A 27986-nucleotide genomic window follows, 5' to 3' on the forward strand; every position below is an offset into this window, starting at 1 on the left:
GCAAAAAGACAAGTGTGTAGTTTTTCCTAAAAAGAAATCACTTTGGATTCAGCACACAGTTCTGTAAGAGCTGGACAGGCATGGCAGTGGCACACAGGTCGCTGTTTGAAGGCATCTTTGTGTTTACAAAGACATTTAGAAGCTTACACCTGCAGTCAGTATATTTGTCATCTCCAGTCAGTGGTTACAGTATTTGCTTTTGTAATTTTTGTCATATCTTTCTGTATTCATACCACTTTCATCTGCCTTCTGTGTTTAGCACAATCTCTTCAAATGTTCCATTATAAATGAATTCTTTTTTTATTTTTTAAATAATTTATTCAATTTTATGTGCATTAGTGTGAAGGTGTCAGATCCCTTGGAACTGGAGTTACAGACAGTTGTGAGCTGCCATGTGGGTGCCGAGAATTGAACACAGGTCCTCTGGAAGAGCAGACAGTACTCTTAACCACTGAGCCATCTCTCCAGCCACCTATAAATGCATTCTTACATTTGTAACACTTGCTTGTATTTTTTTTGAAATACAGAAATTAATATTTGTTGAGCATTGAAAACATGGAACCAGGCTAGAGAAAGATGGCTCAGCAGTTAAGAACACTTGACTGTTTTTCCAGAGGACATGGGTTCCTGGAAGGTCACAATTGTTCCAGGGGATCTGACAGCCTCATACATGCAGGCAAAACACCAATGTACATAAAGTACAAATAAACAAATTATAAAAAAAAAAAAAGAAAACATGGAACCAGACATTTAGAATGTCTCATAGCCATTCTTATTTTCAAGTTAATTTCAGAGAAATCCTGTCAAAGGATTTAAATCCTATCAAAGGCATTTAAATTTCTCAGGAAGATAAACTGCATTAATACTTCCTGAAAAGCTGAGTTGTTTATGTATTTTTGATGACTCAAAGTTTCCTTAATTTTAGCTACCGAATTCTGTTTAATGAATAGGTTGATAGCTCATAGCTAAATTGTAGGGTTAAGATAACATTTTCTAAGTTATTGATTTAATGCTGGCAAAAAGCCTCACTGTTCTGGGGCAAAGAAGAAAGCCCACTCCTGAGTTTGTGCAGATGTTTTATTGTGATAGATCTATTATCCAGCTATTAAAAGATAAATGACTGATCTTTCCTATTTTCCATGCCTCAAGAAAATTGAAATAAGAAGGGGAATATCATTTGGGCTGTATGATTAGGGCAGGTTGGATGGCCATTAATTTAAGGGAAGAAAATCTTGGCAGCATTGCCTAACTTATACCATCTTATCAATCAAACTGTGATGCACTTCTTGTGATGACCCAGCACTCAGATTTTTTTAACGTTAATTAGAATTCATGACCAAATAGACGCAAGGAAACGTTTTGTACCCTTCATAATTTTATAGAAAATTTATTGTTATTAGGGGAACCATTTGCTTAGTGTGATTTTTTTCATTACCAGCTTGTCAACTAGCATAGATAATCTAGAGAAAATATGAACTCCATAGATGGGATGTCACTTTTGTTGATGGTTCGTGTAGTTTACCTTGGAGTACAGCTAATGGCTGAAGTTCATAGCAACAGCACAGAATAACGTGGCAACCAGTGGGAGATAAATGAACCACGTTTATTGCTTTAATATGAAAAATACATAAATGGAAAGCTGCATTTGAATCTTATGAGCTCATTGCAGTTTTGTTGGAGTGATTTATTTCTACTATGTGAAGAGCTACTATTGACACAGTGAGATGGAAATTAACTGTTTTTTGGAAATCAATATTTTTGGTTTTGAAATATTCAGATCGTTTTATTTTAATTCTGAATGTTTTATGGATATTGAACATTTCATAGACCCAAATGATCAGTTCTTCTGCTAGTGTTTATCAAAAATATTGTTTAAAACAAACAAACTGAAGTAAATTTCTGAAATGGTCAGTGTCTTTTTGTGAAGGTGCTCTCTTTTATGTTCTTCCTATTTGTAGTGTTTCCTGAAGCCTCATTTGCCCTTAAATGATTATTTTCTTTCCTTCCTGGGATGTCTTCGGTGTTTTATACTTTGTTTTTAGTGCCCCACAGTTGCATGTGTATTGTTATGGCTTGATAAATTTAATATCCTGCAACAGCTGATTTTCTATTTTGTTGTTTGGTGTCTTAATCATTAGTAAGGAAATACTTTCTGGGTTTTAAAAAACCTTTCTTGTATCTAGCATTGAAAAAATGAAAGCTATTTTAAATAGCTTAAAATGAACTCAGTCCTATAGATTATACTAAGAAATATCTTATTTTTGTAATTTAACATTCCTTACCAGTTACTACTTATGATAGTAATTATTGATTTGTATATAAGATACATATTGATGTTTATGACACATAAATAGTAGTTTGTTCTATAGTTTCATGTTCTAAACTTGGTTGTTTTAAGAGATTTTTAAATTGTTAGTTTTAGTCTTATATAATTACAGGTTATAAATTGCTGTGAATGTATTTGAAGAGTAGTTTATGCAGAACATATCAAAATATGGAGTTGAAAACATACAGTTAACTTGCTTTTCATATCAACTGCAAATAGAAAATTAGATATATAATACATTTTTATTTAGCTCACACATATAATCAATTCTTTGCTTTTTCGATTGAGGTGCATACATGCTGGGACCAGCAGGCACCAGTACATGGGTAGGGCTGGAGTCAATAAATGCAGCTTCACGGTTATACTGATTGGTAATTCATAAAATCCCCACAGGACTTGAAACTTGTTTAGCATAATAGCAAGTCTATATTCTGAGCTGTTTTCTTTCAGTTGTGTTGTTGGTTGCATATTAATAAAGTAAGTGGCAACCAAGTAGAAGAACAAGCACTCAAAATAGGAATATTATTGTAACTAATATTTTTCAAAAAGTACCATTTCAATAAGTTATATTTTTATTTAATTGCTTATTTTTAGTCATTGGGGAGATTTTAGATACTAAAAGGAAAATCTGTAGGGTTTAGAAAAAATATATTAATTTGTTCTTTTCAAAACCATATTATATTGTTGGCTGACTGCACATATATCTGTGGTACACATATAGAAAAATTTGTATAGTAAGTCCTTTGCTTGCCTTGTAGTCATATACTAAAGGAATATTAGTTTCACCAATTCAAAAGTCAACATTTGTGATTTCATTAATTAGGCTAGGGGAAAGCTGCCCCCTTTTGGCAATACATTATTCTAATTTTTATGCATAATATGCTAACATTTCAGTCACTGTGGGATTTTTTTTTTAAATAAATTGTATTGTTTAGAAACAAATGGATTAAAATGTGGGCCACTTAAAGTGTGTTTGCATTAAGATTATACGGAGTTCTTTGTGTACTTTAAGTCACTGTGGAGCCACTGCCAGTTAACTTTCAGCTGACAGTGGCATCTCTGTTGCCTCCAATCTTCTGAATGTTGTTACAACTATGAAAGTATCTTTACATTAAAGTTTAAGTTTGATTGAAAAAGAACTGAATTGTTACTATTTAATGCATGCACAGCTTTTAGAATTTAGCCCCATAAAATGAAATAACCTGGATTTATCTATTTTCAGAAAAAGATTGGTTTTCTATGTAACTACAGATCTTAACAGTATTCTTCAAGAAATGATACTTTTGTATTACTCATTTTAGCTGAATGGCTAAATCTTCCAGTATCATAACATTGATTGTGCTAACACCAACTAGGATGTCAGATGGGTGAAGATTGCATTTTAATGCGTTATTGTTTCTTTCTTCTTAGCTGGTGGCTGGCAGTGTGGTGATGGCCTTTGAAGAAGTGTGCCCAGATAGAATTGATCTGATTCACAGGAATTACCGCAAGCTCTGTAACCTGCTGGTGGATGTTGAAGAATGGGGGCAGGTTGTCATCATCCACATGCTCACAAGATACGCTCGGACACAGTTTGTCAGCCCATGGAGAGAGGTGAGTGCTGAGTGCTCTCCTACCGATTAACTTTACCAACCGTACGACAAACGAAGAGTAAGAAAGAAAGAATGGAAGTCTGCATTGTAGTGAGATGTCATTTTTCCGACTGACTGTTGGGTGTTTTGTCCTTGGCTGATTCCCAGTTAAAGATGTGCCATGTGATCCCTGCATGCCACCTGTCGAGAGCCCCTGCTGGGACTCGTGGTCACATGGCGTCATCAAGCCCTGGGTGTTTTGTTACTCGTAGTTGATTTTACCTTTTTGAGCTCCATTTATCGTTTGAACCTAAATTTGCAAATTTATGTAATATTACTCTACCACAAATTTACAGTTGGGGTGACTGATTTCTACACTTTATAAATGAGATACTGTTGAACTTTTTGAACTTCTTTTCTCCAGTTTTATACTTTCAAAATATGTTTATTTTCTTTTTTACTTGGAAGTGTAGAGTCAATAGTTAAATATCTTATAAAGTGAATTTATTTTCTTTGGCAGATTATTGTTAGAAATTTGTCATATTCTTCAGAGAAAACTTGGAAATTGTAATGGTATTGTATAGTTTGTAATAAAGTTCACTTAAACTTGTATAAGGAAATCCTAAGCAGCACTATAACAGTACATTGTCTTTTCATGAATTTTTAATGCAATATTTTTTATTTCTGTGTATGTGTGCATTTTTGTATGTACGTGTGTGTGCATGTGCTTGTTTTTGTGCATATGTATGTGCATATAGATTTTTATGTGCATGTACATGTGTGTTTGCACATGTGCTTGAGGGTGTGTGCTCATGTATATGTGTGTGCATATGTGTGTATGTATATGTATGTTTTCATGTTCTTGCATGTGTGTGCATGAATGTGTTTTCACAATGTGTGTGTTTGTGCTCACATGCATGTGTGTGTGATCCTGCATGCATGCAGTACTCATTTGCAAGTTCCTGAGTAGGTCAGAAGAGGGTATGGATCCCCTAGAGTTGGAGTTACAGATGAGATACTATGTATGGGTCCTGGGAGCTGAGCCCAGGTCTGGAACAGCAGCAAACACTCTTAACAGATGAGCCGTCTGTCCAGTCCAGCCCCAAATCAGTTGTAAGCGCTACCAGATGAGTTATATAGTGTTTAGAACATTCTGCTTTTTAAAATTAAAAATAATATATACTGAAGAGTGTTAATAAAATTTCATAAAATGGGAATAGTCTCATAGGTATTTTAAGTGACATATCAGCTTAGAAATAATTATAAAATATTTTTATTTATTTTTATCTCCTTGAATGCTGTGTCTCTATTTGTTCTTTTTTTTCTGTTTACTTTGAGGAATACTGTGTATTGACCCTTACACATTTGCAGGATGAGCCTATCCCTGAATTGTTACAGGCTCCTCCCAGCTCTTTCTGTGTGTGAACTCTTGTTGTCGTGTTTTTTATTTTTATTTTTTTTTTATTAATTACACTTTATTCACTTTGTATTCCTCCATAAACCCCTCTCTCCTCCCCTCCTAATCCCACCTTCCCTCCCCCTGTTTTGTTTTGTTTTGTTTTTGAGAGGTCTCGTGGAGCTCCTTAACTTCTTTGTAAGTAAAGTTTTTGTATTTTTCTATACTATGTAAAGAGACTTAGGCTACGTATGACTCAAATCAAAGCACTTTTACTATTGGTACACACTTCTATCTTAGAAAATTAATTTAATTCATTATTGATCAGCAAGCACATTTTTTGTTTGTTTTCAGCCAGCCTCTGCCACGGGCACTGCTTAGGTGTTTTTCTTCCTTGTGTGTATGCACTTAATTTATGTTTGTTTTTTTTTTAACCAGTGTTGTCACTTGAAATTTTTATTTTGTTTTCATTTTTATTCTCAAATTATTCCAGCACCTGTATGCAAATGATCTGTTGCCTTGTTAGTGGATAGAAACTGGAGCTAAGTATACTTGTATCTTCTAAAAATATGTACCACATATTAAGACTAAAGTTTTATAGTGCATTTTCACTTTGAGTTTTATTTCATCTTATTTTAGGTGAAGTAAAACCATGTACAAAAGCAAAGATAAGTTAAATTGTGCTCATCTATGTATATCTATGCTTTTTAGAAATATAAATATTAGAGAAGACAGCTCTGGCCACTGTCTTAGCATATGGGACTGTGTCACTTGTTTGTCACTCATCCATCTGGCCCTGTGGTTTCCAGACCGAGAAAGTGTTTTTAGGGGATGGAGTGTGGCATGTACACCGGCAGGGTGTTGGAGACGTGTGATTGAGTGGTGTGATGGTGGTGGGGAGCCAGTGTGTGGAGCTGAGGGTTTCACCAACAGGGGTTTTGACTTCTCAGTGCAGCTTGCCTAAGATTTCTTTTGAGACAAAATGCATTGTCTTAAAGGAACAAAAGAAGGGAAATCATTTAGATAGATTCGTAAATTTTAATTTATTCATTTTTTTTAAGTTACAGAATACTTATAATGTATAAAATACAAATTAATGTATTTTTAAAAAATAACCTTGGTTGACCCTTGAGAGGCCATTGTTGGTAACCATTTAATTTCACTTATGCCAGGAGTTATAATTTTACTATGAATAAACATTTCACTTTACTTCTTAATGTAAGATGTTGTCAATTTATCTCAATCCATGGGAAAATTCTTTAATTACGTTCTATTTGAGCATCTTGTTTAGCCCAACATACTTTGGATATTAGGATTGTACCTGTGAGTTGTCTTATTCTGTAAAGAACCCTGGGAGAGAATGATACAGTGAATCCTTGCTGTAGTTTCATTATTAGTAATTGTAACAAGGCTCTTTGTACACACACTCTATGAACTTACACTTTGAATGTGTGAACATTTGGGTCATGTCCACAGCACATTTCTTCCTTTAACCTACCTGAGTCTTTCTTGACTCTGATTGCTGCAGATACTTAGAGTGAGAAGCTGAGATATTTGTACTCCTGGAAGCTCTCTGACTGTCTTCCTGTTGCTTTCATCTCTGTAGAACCACCTATGGTTGATTTAGTTTAAAAGTTGTTAGACTCAGGTCTGAAGATAGAGCTCAGTGGTTAAGTTCGGTGCTTTTGAGGAGCACCCAGGTTCTATTCCTAGCATGTTTGGTGGCTCACAGCTTCCTGGAATTCCAGCTCTAAGGGGATCTGGTACAAGTACCTGTCCTCATGTGTGCATATCTATTCACAGACGTATACTCATACATATAATTGAAAAAATAAATTGTAAGATTAAAGCTCATAAAGACAATTTAGCTGCATTTGAAAGAAATAGACATATTTAGCTCTTTATCTGTTTTCTGTCTGAGATTGTTTAAAATGTTTTTATAGTAAAATTTTTTATGATAGATAAGGTCATCACAGTGTAGAATGACACAATAGAGTAGTACTTCAAATGAAGACTGAGGAGTGACTGGCCTTCCTGGAATCAATGGAGAAAAAGGTGTTTGTTTGAGTGCCTCATTCCTACATCCATAGACAGAAGTGATTCCCAAAAATGCTGTACAGATTCCACTGTACAGTACATAACTCAAGGACAGTTTACCTTGAAAGAAGAATGTGCCAATGGGTAAACAGTATCATCAAATTAACATATCAACTTAGAAGTTATTTAAAATAGAAAATTTCATATCATACCAAATTTAGGGATTTTGGTTTCCCTCTTTTGTATTGAGGGAAAAATGATACTCTAATTTATCGTTTTGCTATAGGTGTGCAATGGATAGGTTGTGTTGGCCATGGGATTTTTTTACAGCAAGAGGTAATAAGGTAACTAAGGCAGGAGTGGGCTATTGCTGTAATAGACCTGACTGAGGCAGTTTAGAGAAGAGAGAGCTTATTGTAGGCTTACAGATTCAGAGGGTCAGAGTCCATGGCCATCATAGCGGGGGTCACAGCAGTAGGCAGGCTCTGGAGCAGTAGCTAAGAGCGCCTCACACCTTGAGACACAACCATGCGACATAGAAAGCTGACTGCGAATAGCAGGAGTTTTTTTGTAACCTCAGAACCCACCTCCAGTGACACATCTCCAGCAAGGCCACACCTTCTTATCCTTTCCAAACAGTTCCACCAACTGGGATCAAGCATTCAAACATGAGCCCATGGGGGCCATTCTATGTTGGGCTGTCAGAATTTTCGTATCTATTTATAGGCAAAAATACCAAGGCATACAAATTTTAGCAGTTCACCTAAGTAAAAATACTGTTTAGGAAAGGTAGACTAGAAACAGTTATCTGATACTCAAGGCAACCATTCTTCACATTATATTACCTATTGACTTTAATATGGTTTGTGTTCGCTTATTGGCTTCCTGTCAAAACTAATGTCAGGGCTCCTAGTCTGTGGTGCTCAATTAGATGATATCTATCATTAAATATACTTTCCAAAGAGAAAACTCTTTCTTTCTTTCTCTTTCTCTCTTCCTTCCTCCCTCCTTCCCTCCTTCCCTCCCTCCCTTCCTTCCTTCTTTCTTCCAGAAAAATACTTGAGATTCCTGTTCTGTCACTCACACCCTTAGTTCACAGAGATGGGATCTCTCACTGAACCTGGAGCTAGGCTGTCAGCAGCAAGCACCAGAGGTCCTCCCACAGGATTGGGTGTGGATGATCTAAAGTCAGGTCTTTATGTTTGTAAAGCAAGTACTCCTACAGCTGAGCGATATCTAAAGCACTTTAAAAAAAAAAATTCCTGAGAACATCTATGTAGGCTTACATTTTTCACCAACCCCCCCCCCCCCTTATATATGAGATTAGTAGGGAAAAGGGCTGAAGTCCTCTTTTATCCACTTCCTGCTGATCAGGGTGGTTGAGTTGTTAGGGGATTACAGACTCAGTCCTTAGAATACCAGCAGTCCAGTCTGAAGGCAAATTCGAAGCAGTGAAAGCCAAAAGACTCAGTTGGATTGCCTGGGGAAGCCCTGTGGAACGTTTCTCTCTGCAAAGCCAAGTGTCAAAGCATGAATATTAGGATAGTGATGTCGATCCAAAAATTGATGTCTCCTTCTACTCTGTCCTCTATATATGTCCTCTCCTCAAAGTCTACCCACAGATGTTTTCAGCTGGCCAAAGTCATCCCCCTCACACGTAAGGGGGTCACAGTAAAATATCATGTGCCCTCACAAGCCAATCTGAGCAAAATGTCACATGACAAAATAGTCCAGTTTTCACATCTATGTTAATATTCTTGAAGGGTAGTAGTAAGATGTTAGCTTTTAGGAATTGAAAATTATTAGAAATAGTTCTTTAGGTGAGCTGATGTGCGTACTTTTGTCAGTCAGTTCTCAAATGAACACATCATACACAAATAAGCTTCTTCGGAGCCTGAAGAGATTTTTAATTTGGTTTATTTGCATCATTATAGATCAGTATTTAGGCTGTTTATATGTAAATGTACGATTTGAGGAACAATTAAGTGTTGACAAAGTATATCGCAGTCATATCAGTTGCAGTGCATTTTCCATAATTTTTCTAACTGACATCTTTGATGATAAATAGTGGATGCCAAGTCAAAGCCGATTATGCAGTGTACTAGGAATTCATGGGGCTGTCAGAGAGAAGACCGATTGACTTTACATTTACATATTAATGAGAAGATTTGTTAAGAGGGTGCTTGACTATAGAAAATAACAGCATATTTATAGGGCACGACATTTTATAAATAAAGCTGATGCAGGAAAATGGAAATTAAACCTTTTAGGTTAATAAATTCAAGAGACTACTAAAATGTGTATTTGCATTTTTGTTTTCTTAAATTTACCTTACTCGTTGCAGTCTGTGTCAGCTGGTTTTCCATTCTAGGTCAAGTTTGTATAATTTTCAAGGATATGACATTATTTAAGTATTTTCTTTGTCATTGAAGCCTCTTCTGGGAGAGCATGTAAATCTCTTAACATAAAGTTGCTTTTATAAGAATAATGGATTGAAAATAAATACATTTACTTAGAAAATAAAACAAAGTGATTGTTAAGGAGTGATTTAATACTCTAGTTTCTCTTCAGATCATACAAATCTGCTTCTTTTAAGAGTTATTTAAAGTAAAATGAAACAAAAAAAAATGAAGTCATCCCTCCATCAAAAAAAAAAAAATCAAGCCGAGCTCTGTTCTGGCATTAGCTTTAAGGTGATATTAAATGAAACTGTTTGGTCCAGACATTTCATTTTCATTTATAGATCCAATTATGTTACAGTTGTAGGAGACGAAAGATTTGTAACAATTATCAAGACTGCTTAATTCGAAACTTAAAAAGTAAATATTTACTGTAGCTGTTTAGACTATGAATCCAGGTGGTGCTATTCCTGTGGCATTTGGCAACTTGGGAGTGATACACTTTTGTTTTTCTCTGTATTTATGTACTTTAATTTATAGAACCTTAGATAGGTAGAAGGGCATTCTGTGGTTAGAGTTTTAAGTGTTTTAGCATGTGTCTTTTTAGAGTTGTTATAAAATAACTCATCAAAATGCAAAATGTATTGTGAACATATGCATGTATACATATTGTGTGTAGTTTTTTTCAGTAGGTTAATTTAAAAATGAACAAACATTGTAATGTGTTTTACCAATGGACCAATAGATTTTCCCGATCTATAGAATCTTTAAAAGTGAAATACTGAGGATTTATCATAGATTATGGTTCTTACAATACAAATGAAATAAAATAACAACTGTTGACAAAGGCTTTAGCCCACAGTTTACTGTGGACCAGGAGCTGGGAGGAAGAGAGGGCTCTCCTCCACTTGGTTCTGAGACATTAAAAGATACCCTGTTCTTTTGTCCACTGTTTTTGAATGTTTTAACCCTATGAGATTACTTTTGCTAAGTGTTTTAATTTTATCCAAGTAATATGTACCTGTCTTCAAACCTATTTTATTTAATACTTGGCAGTTTCATACTTGTGTTCTTGATTATGTCTCTTTTCAATTTCCTGCCCCCTTTTTTTAGTTTAATAATACTATAAGGCATAGATAGCATTTTGCTGTTGTATTCTTCACCATGCCTGACTTCCGTTATGTTTTTTGTGTGTGATTATGTGTTTGCAATTACTTTTAAAATTCCTAAGTAAGGCCCCTTCTTTTTTAAAACTATTTTTTGACAGCAGTTTTACTATCAGTCAACTTTCTGCTATAGAAATGGAGACTCTCCCATTTTCGGTTCCAGAAGTTCCATTTGTTATTTTTCTCCTCAGCCTGAACAGTTTCTTGTGTGTGATGTTCTAGAAGACCTCCTGTGTGTGAATTCTTGAATTTTGTTCATCTGAAAATATCTTGGTTCTGTAGAATTTTTTCGTGGTCCATTTTTTTCTGGTCAGGAGTTAGTTGTAGCCACTGTACCTCTCTATATAAAGTATTTGTATTTAAAAGATTTTATAATACCATAATTGTATACATTGCAGTGTGATTACATTTAACTCTACTACCCCCTTTCGTCCCACTCCCATCCTGCCAACACCAATTTTTTTCTCAGCTTGTGCTTGTTTTCTTCCCTCCCTCCCTCCCTCCCTCCCTCCCTCCCTCCCTCCCTCTCACCCTCTCTCCCTCCCTCTCTCCTACCCTCCCACCCTCCCTCCCTCAGCATCTGTGTGTTTTGGTGTGCATGTGTAGTCACAGCTGCTGTGTGTTCATGATTACAGTGGGCATGCCATTTCCAGAAAAAGAGTGCTTACTGCATTTCTCCCCATCCTTTGGTTTCTACATTTTGCCCCATTTTCTCTGTTGTTCCCTGGGCCTCAGTTGGGTTGACAAAGAAGTCCCACCTGGGGCCAGGTGTTCATCAGTCATTTATTCTCAGCAGTGACCAATTATGGGTCCCCATCTTGACTGTCACTCACGGCTGAAGGAAGCTTCTCTGACCGAGAGACTAGGAAACAGTGTAAGACAAAGGCTATTTACCAAAGTTTCACACCTCTAAGTTTTACTGTCTGTGGATGAAATCAATTTTTTTACTTTCTTTCTCCCTCCCTCCCTCCCTCCCCTCCCTCCCTCCCTCCCTCCCTCCCTCCCTCCCTCCCTCCCCTCCCCTCCCCTCCCTCCTTCCTGCCTCCCAAATCCTATTTTCGTCTTTTGCTATTTCTCTTTACCAACTCTCTTTTCAGCTTCCTGGTACCTCTAGACTGGGATTGTTTTTGCCTTCTCATAACTTGAAAAGCTGTCTATATATTCTGTGCTTTTAGTGCACCTTTATTTAGTGCTTTATGCTGATTATGTATTTAATTTCTTTTTTGAGATCTATACTGTGACTAAGAGATGGTTTAAGTTCCCAACATTTTGTGTAAAACTTATTAAGTGTAATCTGTTACTAGCAAATATGGCAGAGCAGGGAACTCCAGGTTGTGTCCTACATAGAGACGTGGTAAAATGGGGCAAAACAGAATAAACTTTAAAATTTTTTAAATTTTTTATATTAATTACTGTTTATTCACTTTGTATCCCAGCTGTAGCCCCTCCCTCATTCCCTCCTAATCCCACCCTCCTCCCTCATCTTTTCCCTTGCCCAGAATAAACTTTTGAAAGGAGAAAAATAAGCTGAGGTTTACAGCAATTATTTGAATATTAAGAAATAAAAAGAGTGCTTTACATAGTTCAATTCAGTGTCACCTCAGTGATAGTCCTTAACCTTAACAGCTCAGGACCACATACAGCTTAGGTTCCTGGGATAGAGTAGGGGAGGGGCTAGGGTAGGCTTTGGTCTAAAGAGTCATGATTCTGTCTTTGATGGTTTAGAGGGCAATGGTGTAAAGAATGTAACCTTATTTTATCTAAGTTGGAGCTTCCTCAAAGCAAATGATAACTTAGCCACAGATACCAGTAAAAATAGTATAAACACACGTAGAAGCAAAGAGCAACAGCCTGGAGGGAGAAAGCATTGGGAGAGTGCTGCTAGCAGCCTTCTGGACTGTGTGGAATTTAGGCTGAGATGCTCAAAGACTGGATGAGAACCTGAGCTTTGGTGTCTGAATGACCATAAGCTCTACAGAAATGGAAGCAGTGCCAAAGGCATAAGTAATTTTAGTGTTATGGAGGCTGCATAGCACAGTAAAAAAAAATTTCCTTTGGTAATTAACTCTAGGAAATCTCTGTTAAATCACTTGCTGATTATAAGGCTAGCAGAAGAGCAAACTCTTAAGTGACTGAGAGAGAGAAAGAATACAGCCTTTGCAAATCACTTAAGATCATGGCAGAGCAGAACATAACAGCAGCAGCAGACATGTGGGAAGGGGTAGAATCTCAGTTTTATAGAGTTATCATATATCATATATTATATCATCATAATCTAAATGTCAACATTAGGAAACATGCAAAGAATAAAAGAATGGTACATTAAAAGAAAAATGAAGTAATAGAAATTGTGACCAAAGAAGCACATACATTTAAATTGCACATGCACATTTATATTTTTGGTCTAAAACACAATAAAGCAAGTAAATGAAGTTAGAAAAACGATGTCCCTCCAAGTAGAGAATACCAGCATGCATGCTTGAGTACACACACACACACACACACACACACACACACACACACAGAGAGAGAGAGAGAGAGAGAGAGAGAGAGAGAGATATACAAAATAACCCTAAAGAAGCTTTCTGAAAAGTTGAGTAATTAACATGAAACATTCATGACTAGGGTTCAACAGTAGGTCTCAACAGACAGAAAATGAATCAGTGAACTAGAAGATTGGTCAGTTTAAATTATCTAGTCTGAGGAGCAGAAAATATATGAAGTAAAATGAACAGTACAACAGTAAAATCCTCCTGAGGTCTGGTGGGCACCCTCAGATGTGCCCACACAGTGGAATGCCCCAAAGAGAGGAGAGAGAAGAAGCTAAAAAGAATATCTGAAGAGACAGTGACTAAACTCTCCCTGGACCTGATGACAAACAGCCATTGATCTAATGAAGAAGCTCAAACTTGTAGGTAAGAGAAACTACTGGATCTGTTCCAGGGCCAGCACCCTCCTCTGTTGAAAGTCAGGAGAGCAGCTCGAATTAGCCAGGGAGAAGGGGGGCACTGTGTGTACAGTTTCTTTAGTGATGTTAGCAGCTGCCTTCCTATCAGAGACCACAGCTTCTAGAAGGGGGTAGTTCAAGAAGCAGATGCATCCACCCACTCCCCCACCCACCCACCCTTCCATCCTTCCTTCCTTCCTTCCTTCCTTCCTTCCTTCCTTCCTTCCTTCCTTCCTTCCTTCCATCCATCCATGATTGAGGCAAGGTCTCTCTGTGTAGCCCTGGCTGTCCCAGAATTCTCTAGCCCAGGCTGGCATCAAACTCAAAAAGATCCACCTGCCTCTGCCTCTTTGAGTGCTGGGATTAAAGGTATGCACTGCTACCTACAGCTTTCATCGTATTGAAAGAAGAAAAAAAAAAAAGTCAACTAGGAAGGCTGTATCTGGCAAAATTAGCTTTCAAAATGGAGAAACCAGCACACTGTGATATGGACATATCTATTCATCTAAATTTCTTGATATTTCTTTATATTTCAAGGTAAATGTAGACAGCTGGTCACAGAGTTCCCAAGCAATTACTATGTTTATCTTTAAAGTTCAATAATATTGAGTATTACAGTTTCTTCTGTTCATGTGGTTTCCTTTTCCTAGGTGTAGATTGCTGTCTGTTGTTGTGTGTGTGGTGTCACTATCTCACTTTAGTTCCTCCTCAGGCAAACATCCTCACTCTCTTTCCCTTCTAGTGGTATCCCCTTCTCCTTTCTTTTTATCTTGTCTGTTTTTGAGACAAGGGCTTAACTTTGTAGCCCAGGCTGTATTTGAACTTGTACTCTTCCTGTTTCAGCTTCCTGAATGTTAGGATTACACATACACACCAGGACACATTGAGTATAGTCAAATTACCTTTATTGTTATTAATTCATTTTTTATCTTTTTATGTGTTTGGGGTCATGGTAGCATTATGTTTGCATACCTCGTGTGTGCCTGTTGTCTGCATGTAATAGGAGAGTCCAATCCCCTGGAACTGGAGCTGGACTGTTGTGAGCTTCTCTGTGAGTGTTGAGAATGGATCCCAGTCCTCTGGAAGATTACCCACTAAGCCGTATCTCCAGCCCCAGTCATTGAGACAGTTTGTTTATACAGCTTTTTCTAATGATTCAATGTATCCTTTAGTTTAGATATAGAATATTTGGGGATTAATGGAGATTAAATAATCCCTCATAAAACTTTATGTGTTATGTAGAGCTTTTAATTCGATATTTTCCTTGCCCCCTCCCTTTTTCCCCAAATAATTGAAATGGGAGTTTTCCAGAGCCCTGGTTCCCTACTCTTAGTTTAGAACACAAACATATGTACATATGTATTATTTTCTGCTCTAAGTATTGGGGTTCCTTATTAATTAAGAAAAGGAAGTGTTACAGCCAGGCATGATGGCTTAGCTTCTAATTCTAGCGCTTGGAAGGCAGGGGCAGGAAGATGGATCTCTATGAGTTTAAGGCCAGTCTGCTCTACATAAGTGTTCTTCCAGGGCTACATGGTGAGACCCTGTCTCAAGAAAAAAAAAAGGGGGGTGGGGGTGGGGGCTTTATCTCTCTTGTTTAGAATTTCTAAATATGTTATAAAAGCCTTGACTTAATGCCCTAAAGAAGAATTCAACTTATCAATTTCAGTTCCCTGTCTGTAGTGTGAGCTCTGCTCCAGGGATTAGGATGAGGAAAGAGTGAATGCATAGCAAACATTTACTTCTACTGAGGGTGCTTTGTAATTGAGCAAGAACTGTTCTAAAATATATCCACATCAGCCTTTGTAGCTTTTTAAATCAGTGGCTCTAGGATAATGACAGCCCATATTTCCAGGCTTTGGAGCCTCTGCCCTGATCAGCGTAGCCACAGGCATGTTTTATTTTAGGGAAATTTGAAAATGGCTTTAGGCAGGTCTTTTACCCCATTTCTCAGAAGTTTGGAAATGGATGCATTCAGAAAGTATGTTTCTTATATACTAGAGCTGAACATATAAATGAGAAGTGTTGTGGGCAATTGAACACTGAATATTCATAGTGGCTCAACACAAAGTTACTGTGCACAGGTGTTTCCATAATTGTGATGTATTGGGGAGATTCAGTGTTCAATGGTCCTCAGCCCCATACTTCCTCCTGTGTGGTAAGAGTGGTTACTGGGCTGTGGTATAACCATGCAAAGGGACAAGCACAGCAGTTTTCTCATGGTGGGGAGGGGGTGTCTCACAGCACTGTACACACCCTGTGTTGCATAGTGAATTCTGGGAGATGACGTTTCACTTTTTCTTTAGAAAAAGTTATAAAAGTATTCTTGCTGAACTCCTGCTTGCCTGTGTGCAAATAGTTGACTCATCTGAGCAGTTAGGCTAACCACTTAGCCCTCTGCTCCTGTTAGAACAACTCACCTTATGTCAGGGAATGATGAAACTTTAGCCTTCTAGGTAGTAGTATTTGGAGATAGCCTTTTGGAGGTAATTAAGTTTGTGTGAAGCCATCAGGGTACCTTTAGAGCAGTGGTTCTCAGCCTTCCTAAGGCTGCGATCCTTTAATACAGTTCCTTGTGGTGAACCCTAGCCTCTAAATTATTTCATTATTACTTCATAATTATAATATTGATACTGCTACGGGCTGTAATTTAAATATCTAAAATGCAGAATATCTGATAGACAACTCCTGTGAAAAAGTGATTCAGTCTCCCCTGAGGGGTCGCGACCTGCATTAGAGGGACTTCTGTCCTTATAAGCAGCTGTAGCAGAGAGATTGCTTCCTTGTGTTTACACTGTGTGAGGTGGCTATCTTCCAGGATGCAAATGGCTACCATTCTTATGGTGATTTGAGGCAGTTAATGGACTGTCCTGGGTGCTGCAGGGGAGAACCCTTAAGGAACCATCTAAACCCGAAGGAGGCAGCAAGGTTGTATGATTTTGGTGTACATCTTAAGGACATTATTACAGCCCTTTAGGCTGTTGAGGAATTCAGAAGGCTGGTTGTCAGCAGTTGTCAGATTAGTAAAGGGGAGAGATGACAGGAAGAAGAAAAATTGTCCCTGTGTTCAGTCCAGTCCTTTTAACATGTGAGACTATGGCTATGCATGTCTCATATATCTTTGTTCTCTACCTGTGGACGGTGATAAATACCTGCTTCACCTCAAAACACCCGAGTTTAGAGGATTAAAATGTCCATTTCTGCCAGCACTTTACTAGTATCTGAGAGGCTTGTTGTGCACGGTACCTTTTGTTTTCATGAGGCCCAGTATCTTTGTTCATATCATGGGCAAGTATATGTTTTAGAAATAGTTTCTTTTCATCAAATTTTAGACATAAAATGTTTATGGTTTTAGCCATTGCAACCTTTTTTTCTTTGTTGCTATGTAAACTGACAAAAAGATGATAGTTTGTGTTTATTTCTTACCAAGCCCAGATAAAATGTCTGTCTCCTGTTTTCACATCCTTCTAAAGAGCAAAGATTATTCTCCGAGCCTGAGTGCTGTGTTTGGAGCTCCCAGTGCAGGCTCTTCAGAAAGGATTGTGTGAAGTGTAGTTCCCACACTGTGGCCTCCTACAGAGGCCCCCTGCCTGTGCCTCTTCAGACTCCTCCTGCAGAGCTACACATTACCTGTGATGTTGCCGTCAGGAACCTGTGTGATATGTGTGTCTTCTGAGGTGAGTGCCCTGTGTACAGTGAAGCTATATTGATGAGGGAGAACTTGCCTTCATACTCCACAGGTTGAGATATTCCAGCCCACTGCTTTTGTTTCAGTTGTTCAAAACAAGGTTTTAAAAAGAGCAATCCTTGGTTCAGAGTCAGATGAGTTGTAAGTGATGGGATTTCTGTGTGCCCTAGTTCTCATGCATGGATCTGTACCTTTAAGTCTCTATAGCTACATTAGTACATTGGCACCAGCTAAAGCCTGTAGGTTTCTGGTATGCTCTGTTCATCATGTGCAGTAGTTCCCCTGTTGTAAAAATCGGCCTGGCTCTGCTCCTTAGTCCTGTCTGGTAGGTGTTGATGGTCGTAGCTTCTCTTCGTTTATAATTCCTTAATGACATAAGCTATTGAGCATCTTCTCATGTGCTTATTGGCCATCTTTAAACATAATTTTCACAACTTCATACACATACAATGTACATTGATTATATTTTCCATCACCTTTTTCCCCATCCCCACTGAACCCTTTCTTTTTCCCAAGTACTGCCCACACTTCCATGTCTTTTGTGTGTGTGCCTTACCTCATTTAATTAGGTCATTTACTTGAATAAGGGCAAATTGCCAGAGCCTACACCATCAAGGAGTATGACTCTCCCACCGGCTCCCATTACCCATAACTGACTATAGTTCCTCCCTTTGAGCCCTTGCAGTGCTCCTCCATGCAGTGCTGATGACCCTTCACAGGCACTCACCACTTTAGGGCATGTCCAGAAGACAGTGTTTCAGAACTCCTTCATCCTCTCATTCTACGTTGTTTTCTGCCTCCATTTCTGGATGGTTCCTGGAGGTAGGTGTTAGATTTTGAGAGTGAGTGAGTGTGTGTGGGAGGAGAGAGAGAGAGAGAGAGAGAGAGAGAGAGAGAGAGAAAGAAAGAGAAAGAGAGAGAAATAAAGAGACACAGAGAAATAAAGAAATGGGGTAAGGGGATAGGTTCTCTTGGGTTGCCTGTTCTCTTGTTCTCAGGGTTTGAATGTTGCTGGCATATTATGAGTAAGAGCCTTCCCCATGTGAGGCGTATCTAACTCTCTTGACCTTGTCATTTTTGAGCTCGTGTGGGTGCATTATTGACAGAGGAAAAACACAAGACCTGTTTGTTTTTTTGTTTTTTGTCTTTCCTCCATAAGTCCCATTTCTGCTTCTTGCATGTACTCTGTAGAGTGTTAAGACCTTACTAAAATTCCTAGTGAATACCGAGACTATTTCAAAGTGCAAGAGTATAGATTTTTGGTTGTTTTTTCCACAAAAGTGTATTTCTTGGATTAGACTCTGCATTTTAAGTTACGAAAATGTAAACACTCCGCTGCCTGGCTCCTAGTCCTCCTTGATCCCACAGCATTCCTAGGTTCCTGTGTGGCACTCTATCACACCGTTACAGCTGTGTCTGCTCAAGCATATATTCTTAAATGCTTTGAAACCACAAAGCTTTCCTTAGTTCAAGTTGGACGCTACTTTTCAAATGAGATGAGAAGATTTAAAAACAAGTCTCTGTGTGTCTGTGTCTGAGGGTGTCTCACTGTCTCAACCTCCCTCCCTTCGTATGTGGCTCCTCTGACAGTCTTAGTTACTTTTGTATTGCTGTGAAGAGACACCAAACAAAGCAACTTAGAGAAGCAAGCATTGAATTGGGCTCTTACTTACAGTTTCAAAGGGTGAGTCCATAACCATCGTGGTGGAGAGCATGATAGCAGGCAGACAGGATGCTGGAGCAGTGGCTTAGAACTTACATCTTAGCCACAGGCAGCAGGCAGAGAGAGGCACGCTGTGAATGGTGTGGGTTTATGAAACCTTGACATTTACCCACAGTGACGTGCAACCTTCAAGAAGGCCATGCCTTCTAATCCTCCCCAAACAGTTCCACCAGCTAGGGATCAAGCATTTAAATATATGAGCCTATGAGGACTTATGCAGTTCTCATGCAAACTGCGACACTTCCTCAATAGGAACATGTATAGTACTTGAATCTTTAAAAAAATTTGCATGTATACATTTGTGTGCAAGTGTGCTCACCCATGGGTTGCATGTGGTAGCAAGAGTTTAATGTTAGAATGTTTATTTTTCATCAATTACCTTTTAATACTTTATATGTGTGAGTGTTTAACCTGTGTGAGTGTGTGTGTGTGTGTGTGTCTGTGTGTCTGTGTGTCTGTGTGTGTACCACACTTGTATAGTACCTTCAGAGGCCAGAAGAGGGTGCTGGATGTCTTGGAACTAGAACTACAGATAGTTGTTGAAAGGAAAAGTATGGACTCAGGACCCAGAAGACCCAGTTCTCGCCCCAAAGGATGTAAAAAGACAGAGGGCAGGGAATAAGAGGCTGCCATGGGGAATAGGGAATGGGAAAGGAGTAAGGGAGAGGGAGGAGGGTATTTGTCCCAGGGGAGAAAGGACTGCCTCTGGATAGAGAGAAGACAGATGTGGCCCTTAGGCAAGTGGCAGTTTATAAAGGTACAAGGGGAAATGTGTTAGAATGAGGTGTTTACATTTAATTGGGCGTGTTCATTAGGTGAGCCAAAGGGGGCTTTTGATTGCTGGACTTGAATAGCAGGACCTCGGTGTCAGCTTGAGGAGGAGGAAGTGGCCAAATAAGGGAATAAACCTTGGTGTCTAGCTGAAGAAATGTAATCCAACAGTTTTTATCAAGGCAGAGGAAATAGGAGAGAAGGACAAGGGCTGCCAGATCCATGCTTGACGTGCTCAAGCTGGCCAGAGTCCCTTCAGTTGTGAGCTGCCATTTGCGAGCCAGGAAGCAAACCTGACTCCTCTGCAAGAGCAGTGAGTGCTCTTAACCTCTGGGCAATCCGTCCAGCCCACTATAGCTCTTTCAAAGGCAGAGTCTTTCCCTGAACCTGAAGCATGCTTTTGTGGCTGGACATGTGGGCCAGTGAACCCTGGAAATGTGTTGTCTTTCCTCCAGTGCTGGCGTTGCAGCTGTGCGCCACCATGTCCAGCCTCTGCGCTGTGACTGAGCTCAGATTCGTGTGCTTGAGCCTGAGTGTTCACCCACTGAGCCACCCATGTAGCCCAATAATTGAATGTTTTTGGTGGGAGCACCTCTAAAAGATGTTTCTCTTTCCGTGCCCCTTGAAATAAATAAATTAGTGGGGTTTTTTTGTTTGTTTGTTTTTGTTTTGTTTTTTAGTTTTTAATATTGAATTAAATAACTTAGTTTCCTTTTTTCTTTTTCTTTTTTTTTTTTTTTTTGTTATGTGTTCTGAGAAACCAGAATAACAAATACAGTAATATGTATGTATGTAATATGTATGTAATATGCAGGGTACTCTGATAAGGGTTTCATGTGTGGGAGAATAGTGAAAGGCTTCCATCATAGCTTCCGTAGGTGTATGGGAGAAGCCTTTCTGCATAGCACCAAATTAACAGAGCACACCAGAGCTACCTGGTGTCACTTTTCAGATCAGAAAGTATTCAACACTATAGTGGACACTCTGAAAATAAGCAGTTCTACTAAAAATAGAATATTTATAGATGATGTCTTTCAGTATGAGTGGAGGTGTTAGAATTGGTTTATCTTTTGTGTTTATGAAAATGGTAACATTCTAAGTAGAACATTTGGTAATTTCTATAAAGTTCATTTCAAGGTCTTTCAAATTCATTTGTTTTTACTCTTAAGCAGACAGACCAGTTAGCTTTCTTAATATAGCTTGTTTCCCTTCGCTTGTTTAAGTTTCTATTCTGTTCCTAGATGTGGGAAAAGTAAGATTCATTCCACAATTCACATAACTTTTAACAAAGAATGACTATCTTTCAACTCTTCAGTGGTGTCAAAGGTATGGCAGCTCTGAACTCAGTTAAATAAGTTATTTATTATCTTTAAGATCGTACAAATCTTTCCCCATTTGATGGGTCAAAAGTGTCACAAAGTATAGGCAGTCAGTTGATTTTTTTAAAAAGATTGACAAATTTAATTAACTCTGAAATTGATTACCAAAATTATATAGCCCTTTATATAAAAAATGACATAAAAATTAAATCTGACATTTCTATAAAAACTTTTTATCTCTTAATTCCTTGAACATATGAACCATGTTTCTTGTATGGTGTGTTGAGTGCAGGCTGCTCTCCACAGCTCTACAGGCAGGAGCCTCTCCTTGGGTCATAGGGGCCCGTCTTCTTCTTGTTGACTTTGTACCAGAGGCTGACCCTGTGTAAGCATCACTAAATGAACTTAATTTCCATAGCAGTTTTATAATCTACATCTCCTTCCGTCAGGTTTTACCATGAGTAATGACAACATTGAGAGGTTCGGAATACACTAGCAGTGACGCCAGATCGGCGTGTCCTTGTACACCCACTATGTATCTGGCTTCCCTTTTGTTTGAACCATTTTCTCTTCATACTAGTTAAAGATATCAAAAAAAACACATCCGTGGTCAATACAGACTTAACCCTGTTGTTGCTGATTGGTTCCCGCCCCTGTGGAACTGTTTCTGTGTTCACATAATGAGCCTTCCGACTCCTACCTACCTTCCCCTTCTTCTAAGTCCTGTCTCCGGACATTTGCATGCACCTGACACGGAGCCAGAGAACTGAGAGATGGGCATGGTGGTGCATATTTGTAACCCCAACTCTCAGGGCCTGAAATGGGCCTGCTCACAGATACATAGCAAGTCTCTTTGTCTCCAAAGACCGAAAAGATGAGAGAAAACTGAAATTTTGTAAAAAGGTAGAGTAGAAGTTTTGAGGTGATTGTCTTTAATAAATAATTGATGTCAGCTATTTTGTCCACAGGCAACGTGCTTTCTTTTCTTTCTTTCTTTTTTTTTTTTTTTTAAATCTCATTTTAACTTTTTGAGGTATTTAACTTTTTGTCTTCTTAGGGCCACGTGTAAATGTTATTTCAAATACTCTCTTATTTTAGGAATTTGCAAAAATTAATATAAGAATTTCTAGAAAAAATTTAAATCGTTATATAAGATCTTTGACTTTTGTGTGGGAAAATAGTAATGAAAGAAAATTACTTCCTTGAAATTTTTTGACTAAAATTATTACCATAATCCTAAACATTTTTTGAGTAAAAATTGTATTAAAAATATGTTCTCCATTAAAGTAATATAATAAAATTCTAATAAAATATATTAATTAATAACAAAGAAGAACAGAACAAATAATTGCTTATTAAAAGCAGAATTTTTGAGCATTTTGGAATTTCATTTGCTAGTTGTAGTTTTGTGTTTGGTAGAATTTAAACATGTTTATTAGTATTGATTTAAGGTTTTAAGCAAGTGCTTATAGTTCAGCCATAATATTTGGAATACAGTAATTGCATGCTTTATACTTGATTTTTTTACACAGTGTTTCTTGGTATCCTAGAACCTAGAACCACTTTGGCCTGGAGCTCAGTAAAGAAGCAGCCACCTCTCTCCTTGCTATGAAAGTGTGTCTTACTTTTAGTAGTCCTCTATAAACACTACGAGAAAGCAGTTTGTTTAAGTAAAGGTAGTAAGTTCTAGTTTGCATTTAATTTTAATTATTCAATTAATTTTGCTTTAGAGAGTCTCCCTGCGTATCCCCATACTGAATACTCAGTCTGGAGCTCTCAGTCCTCCTCTGTTTTTCAGAGCTGGGATTAAATCTTGTACCATAATAAACAGATAATTTCTAGTTTAATTTGAAGGTAGATATTATATTATTTTTAAAAGATGTTTGTTTTCAATGAGTTTAAATTGAGTGAATTTTCTCTGGTTAACCAAGTTATTTCTTGTTTATGGGCAGGGTTTTATGGAACCTGAGCTGGCAAGGTTGACTCTGTGCTTCATTCCTCCTGAGTGCAGAGACTCCAGTGATATGCTACCAAACCAGTTTATGTGGTTGTAGGTTTCAACCCAGGGCTTTGTGCGTGCTAGGCAAACCTTCACCAACTGCTTTGGGTTCATTCGTGTTCTTTCTTCTTTCTTTATCATTTTTTTAAGATTTATGTGTGTGTGTGGATATGCACATATATGTACGGTTGCTTATGGTGGTCATACAAAGGCGTTAGATATTCTGGAGTTAGAGTTGCAGGTGATTGTGCATTACCTGCCTCGGGTGTTGGGAACTCAACTGAAAGCACAGTAAGTACTTTAAGTGTGGAATCATTTCTACAGCCCCATGTTTAGATAAGTTCTATAAAAATTTTAATTTAGATTTAGCAACCCTTGGATAAGCCCTAAAATTTACTTTTGGTGAAAGTTTTGTTTTTTGTTTTTTGTTTTTTTCTAGTGATATTTGTGTAAGGTAAAAACTTCAGTCTTCTTGCCAAGTACTTGCAAGTGGAAGCTCTTGCAAGTGAAAAATATTAGCTTTTTTGAGAATTTCATTTATTGTTGTAATGTACACATATAGAAATTGCTTTTTGAGTTAGTGCTTTTATCCCCTTAATTTTTATTATTTAAACTTTTATTTTAAGAATTGAAACTCACATGCAATTTTAAGAATTAATTTAGAGGGCTAGGTAGTGGTAGTGCTCGCCTTTAATCCCAGCACTTGAGAGGCAGAGGCAGGTAGATATCTGTGAGGTCAAGGCCAGCTTGGTCTACAGAGCAAGTTCCAGGACAGCCAGGGCTCTACAGAGATACCTTGTTTTAAAAAAACAAATCAAACAAACAGAAAGAATTTAGGAGATCTGGTGTCCCTTTACAATAGAGACCTTTTGCAAAACTGTAGGTGAGCAGTATAATCAGGCTACTGAAAGTTCAGTAATTCCCTTTCCCTTTAATGTCTGCAGTGTTCAGCATAGCAACTTCCCCAGTCCTGAAACTCTGCTAACCACTTGTATGATTTCATCATTTCAAGAATGTTGTATACAGACTGATCAGGCTGAGCCAGCAGTCTTATGAGTTTAAGGCCACGTTGGGCTCCCTAGAAATAACCTGAGAAATTAGCCATTCTGTGGACATGTCGTGTTTTCCTATAGCAGTTTTACCTGCTGCTCTGAAGTGACTGTGTGAGGGTGATATGTGTACAGCTGCCTCTAACACTGTTACACTTTTTTTTTTCCTAGTTAGAAGTGTTAGTCTACCTGTGCCTTTAATGTCAAGTAAGTTTCTTGTATGCAGCATACAGTTGGGTTATGTGTTTTAATCTACTGGACTGGTCTTTTTAAAAATTATTTTATTTTAGGTACACTGGTGTTTGACTGCATGTATGTCTGTGTAAAGGTGTCAGATCCTCTGGAACAGGAGTTAAAGACAGTTCTGAGCTGCCATGTGGGTGCTGAGAATTGAACCTGGTTTCCTCTGGAGGAGCACCAGTGCTCTTAACTGCTGAGCCATCTGTCTAGCCCCTGGACTTGTCTTTTAATTGACAGATTTATTTACATTCAGTCAAATTACTGTTAAGGTTTGGTATTCAAGCTCAGTGTTTACTTATGTTCCTACCTGGGATGTGATCCATCCCTGTAACTTATGTATTCTTTCTGTCCAGTAGCCTGAACTCACCTGCTACCTGTCCAAGATATTGACAGCTTCTCACACCCCCACCCTAACCCCACTCCCAACAGAGAGTATGAACATTGCTACTAAGAATTCTTCATAAATCAAAGGTTAAGAGTTTTTTTTTTTTTTAATTTCTGGAACCTTCTGCAGTATATTTTTGGATCTCAGATGACTCAGATAACTAAAACAGAAAAGTGAGAACAAAGTGCTGATGAAGGAGGTGCTGTATGTTTGTTGGGTTTTTTTTTTTTAAAGTATTACCTGTAAATTGTACTTGAATGTACATGATACTGCTGTGTCTGTGTATACTTGTTTGGGAGACTAAGAGTCTGTTTATAAACAGAAGCCTAGATCCCTACAGACAATCCTAATGTGAAACCTAGGCTTTCTCCTAAGGACCTTGCTGCCTAGTTCTTAGGGCTTAGACTTTCTGCTTCTGACCACTGTCCCCAGCACTCCTCCGTCTTCTTACCCTTTGGTCCAGTTGGAATGACTACAACTTGTACACAGAGCTCCCGGGATAAGACATATATTTTCATTATATGTCTTACTAGAATCTAATCATCACTTCCTCTCTTTGAACAACTGTGAGAATCTCTGTGATTTGCTATGTAGTATAATAGAAATATTATCTATTATAATGAGAAAAATCAACCTTTCCATGTCAGTTGTATAATGTTTTGTGTTGCCCCTAAAGCAGAATTCTACAGTAAGTTATTATTGTAGTTTTTTTTTTTTTTTATTTGTTTATTTGGGTGCATGCATGTACAGAAAAGGCAGCTTTCAGTGTCATTTCTTAGGAACTGGCCACTCTTTTTTTTCTTTTTTGAGATGGTCTTTTAAGGCCATTGAGCTTTGGGGATGACTGTGTCTCTCTAGGACTGGGATTACAAGTGTGTGCCACTGTGCCCAGCTTCCACGTGGTATTGGGGATGGAACTGGATTGAGCCATCTCTGTATCCTCTTACTGTAGACATTTTCAAAGTTAAAGTCCCTTTGGATGGGTAGGGTGTTGGCTTCGATCTTACCTCATCTTGGGATTGTATCTTTTCTTCACAGGATGATAGTCTAGATGACAACGAAAAGAATTTCTATGAATCCGATGATGAAGAGAAGGAAAAGAGTGACAAGAAGAAGCCATATGCTATGGATCCAGACCACAGGCTCTTGATTAGAAACACAAAGCCTTTGCTTCAGAGCAGGAATGCAGCGGTATGTTGAGACCAGAAAGAACTGTTTCACAGATTTAAAACCAAGACAGTGACTGAAAGCGTATTATTCAGTGCTGAGTGTGTGAGTGAAGTGTTCACACAGCACGTATTGATGGGTAGCTGGAAATATGTGGGATATAAGATGAAGTCTATATTCTAAATATTTTCTTAGCCTTCTTCGTTTCTAGACATGCAAAATCAGGTTTTGATGAGAATGCCTGGCTTGATATGTCATTTGCTTTTCTCTGGTTGTGTTAACTGGCTTGTTCAAAGACATAAGTTTACTTTATTTCTGATTGATTGGTGACTATTAGGCCATTTGAAGGATGGAGGTGTGTCTCTCAGGTATGCTATCATAGGTGAGAATATCAGGTACAGTGGTTTTCCATGATGTCAAATCTGCCTGGTAAAGTTCCTAAGAGGCTGAAATGTAGCAGAAATGCTGGCGTGGAGCACAGGGATGGATGCATGCCTTCCATGTCTGAGGCCTCCAGCACTGGGGCGACATGCCTCATGGCAGTAAGCTTAATTGGAATTGTTAGTAATTAAAAATTATCTTTGTTTGTGTCTTACGTGCTTTTGCTTATTTGTTTGATATCTTTTGTTTTAAATAACCTTAAAGTTAAGACAAATATGTACTAAGAATATAGACCAGAAAAAACAAGTAATGCGTTATAATATGTCCACCCTCCTCGCTGAAGACTTTTAAGCCTAGTTCATGCATTCAAAGTGCTAGTAAGTATGCATTCATTTTAACCAAGAGGATTAGATTCTAGTAAGACATATAATGAAAATATATGTCTTATCCCGGGAGCTCTGTGTACCAGTTGTGCATCCTGCACATCTGCAAGGTTAGAAGAGGGTGTGAGCCAGCGTCCTCTGCAAGAATAGTAACTGCTCTTAACTACTGAGCCATCGCTTCAGCCCCTGACCACTGCCTTTACGTGTCACTGAATTTATTCTTTTCTACCTTACATTTACTGATAGCAGTTATAAAGGCTTGACAGATTGAAGTTAAGCATTTCTTCAAATTTGTTTTAATTAAGAAAATAGTGAATTGTTTTTTCCGATTAGTAAAACTTTAAATATAAGGAACTTTACTCACTCCTTTTTTTTTTATTTCTTGTACTTTTTGGAGAATTTAGCCTTTAGAAGTTTGTTTAACTTAGCAATTAACAGAAGTATTTTTTTATCTTACTATAATAATATGATTTCCAAATTATTATTCAAAAGCCCATTCAGTCATAGTAAACTATAAACTCATAGTGGTAAATGTGTGCTGAAGTTTTACTGTACTCTAGAGTCTGCTTAGTGTCTGTCACTTACCGTCTGTTATGAACTCACTGTTAGCTTCATTTTGTCTAGGAAGTTGATTTTATGATTCAGATGCTTGCTGACAATGCCAGGTGTTGAATCCTAGCGTTTTTTGTTGTTTCTGTGCATATTTGGTGCTGCTTATTTGCTAGCTCACCAAATAGGCTGCCATGGGTTGGAGTACATTGTGTTACCTTGCTTTGTGTACATTTAAATGATTTTTGAAGAATTATGAAAGATTGAAACAAACAAACAAACCCCTTATTCTTGCCTGGTGTAGTGGCTCATACCTTTAATCCCAGCACTTAGGAAGTAGAGGCAGGTGGGTTTTTGTGAGTTAGAAGCCAGCCTGGACTACATAGGGAGTTTCAAGCCCGTTGAGACTATATAGTGAGACCCTGTTTCAAAACACACACATACACACACACACACACACACACACACACACACACACACACACACACAC

The 27986-nt window shown here is 38.0% G+C and overlaps 1 protein-coding gene across 4 annotated transcripts in view; it reads left to right on the forward strand.

The window, feature by feature from the left end:
* Ap3b1 (adaptor related protein complex 3 subunit beta 1) overlaps window positions 1-27986 on the forward strand; it is a 214189-nt gene that overhangs the window by 60679 nt on the left and 125524 nt on the right. For all 4 annotated transcript variants that reach the window (XM_055598376.1, XM_055598377.1, XM_055598378.1 and 1 more), the window contains exons 7-8: window positions 3737-3919; window positions 26055-26207. In XM_055598376.1, coding sequence (XP_055454351.1) covers window positions 3737-3919; window positions 26055-26207 — 336 coding nt within the window. The remainder of the gene's footprint in view (window positions 1-3736; window positions 3920-26054; window positions 26208-27986) is intronic.

Source organism: Psammomys obesus, unplaced genomic scaffold, assembly GCF_907164565.1.
Source record: "Psammomys obesus unplaced genomic scaffold, mPsaObe1.curated_primary_1811, whole genome shotgun sequence".
NCBI lineage: Eukaryota > Metazoa > Chordata > Mammalia > Rodentia > Muridae > Psammomys > Psammomys obesus.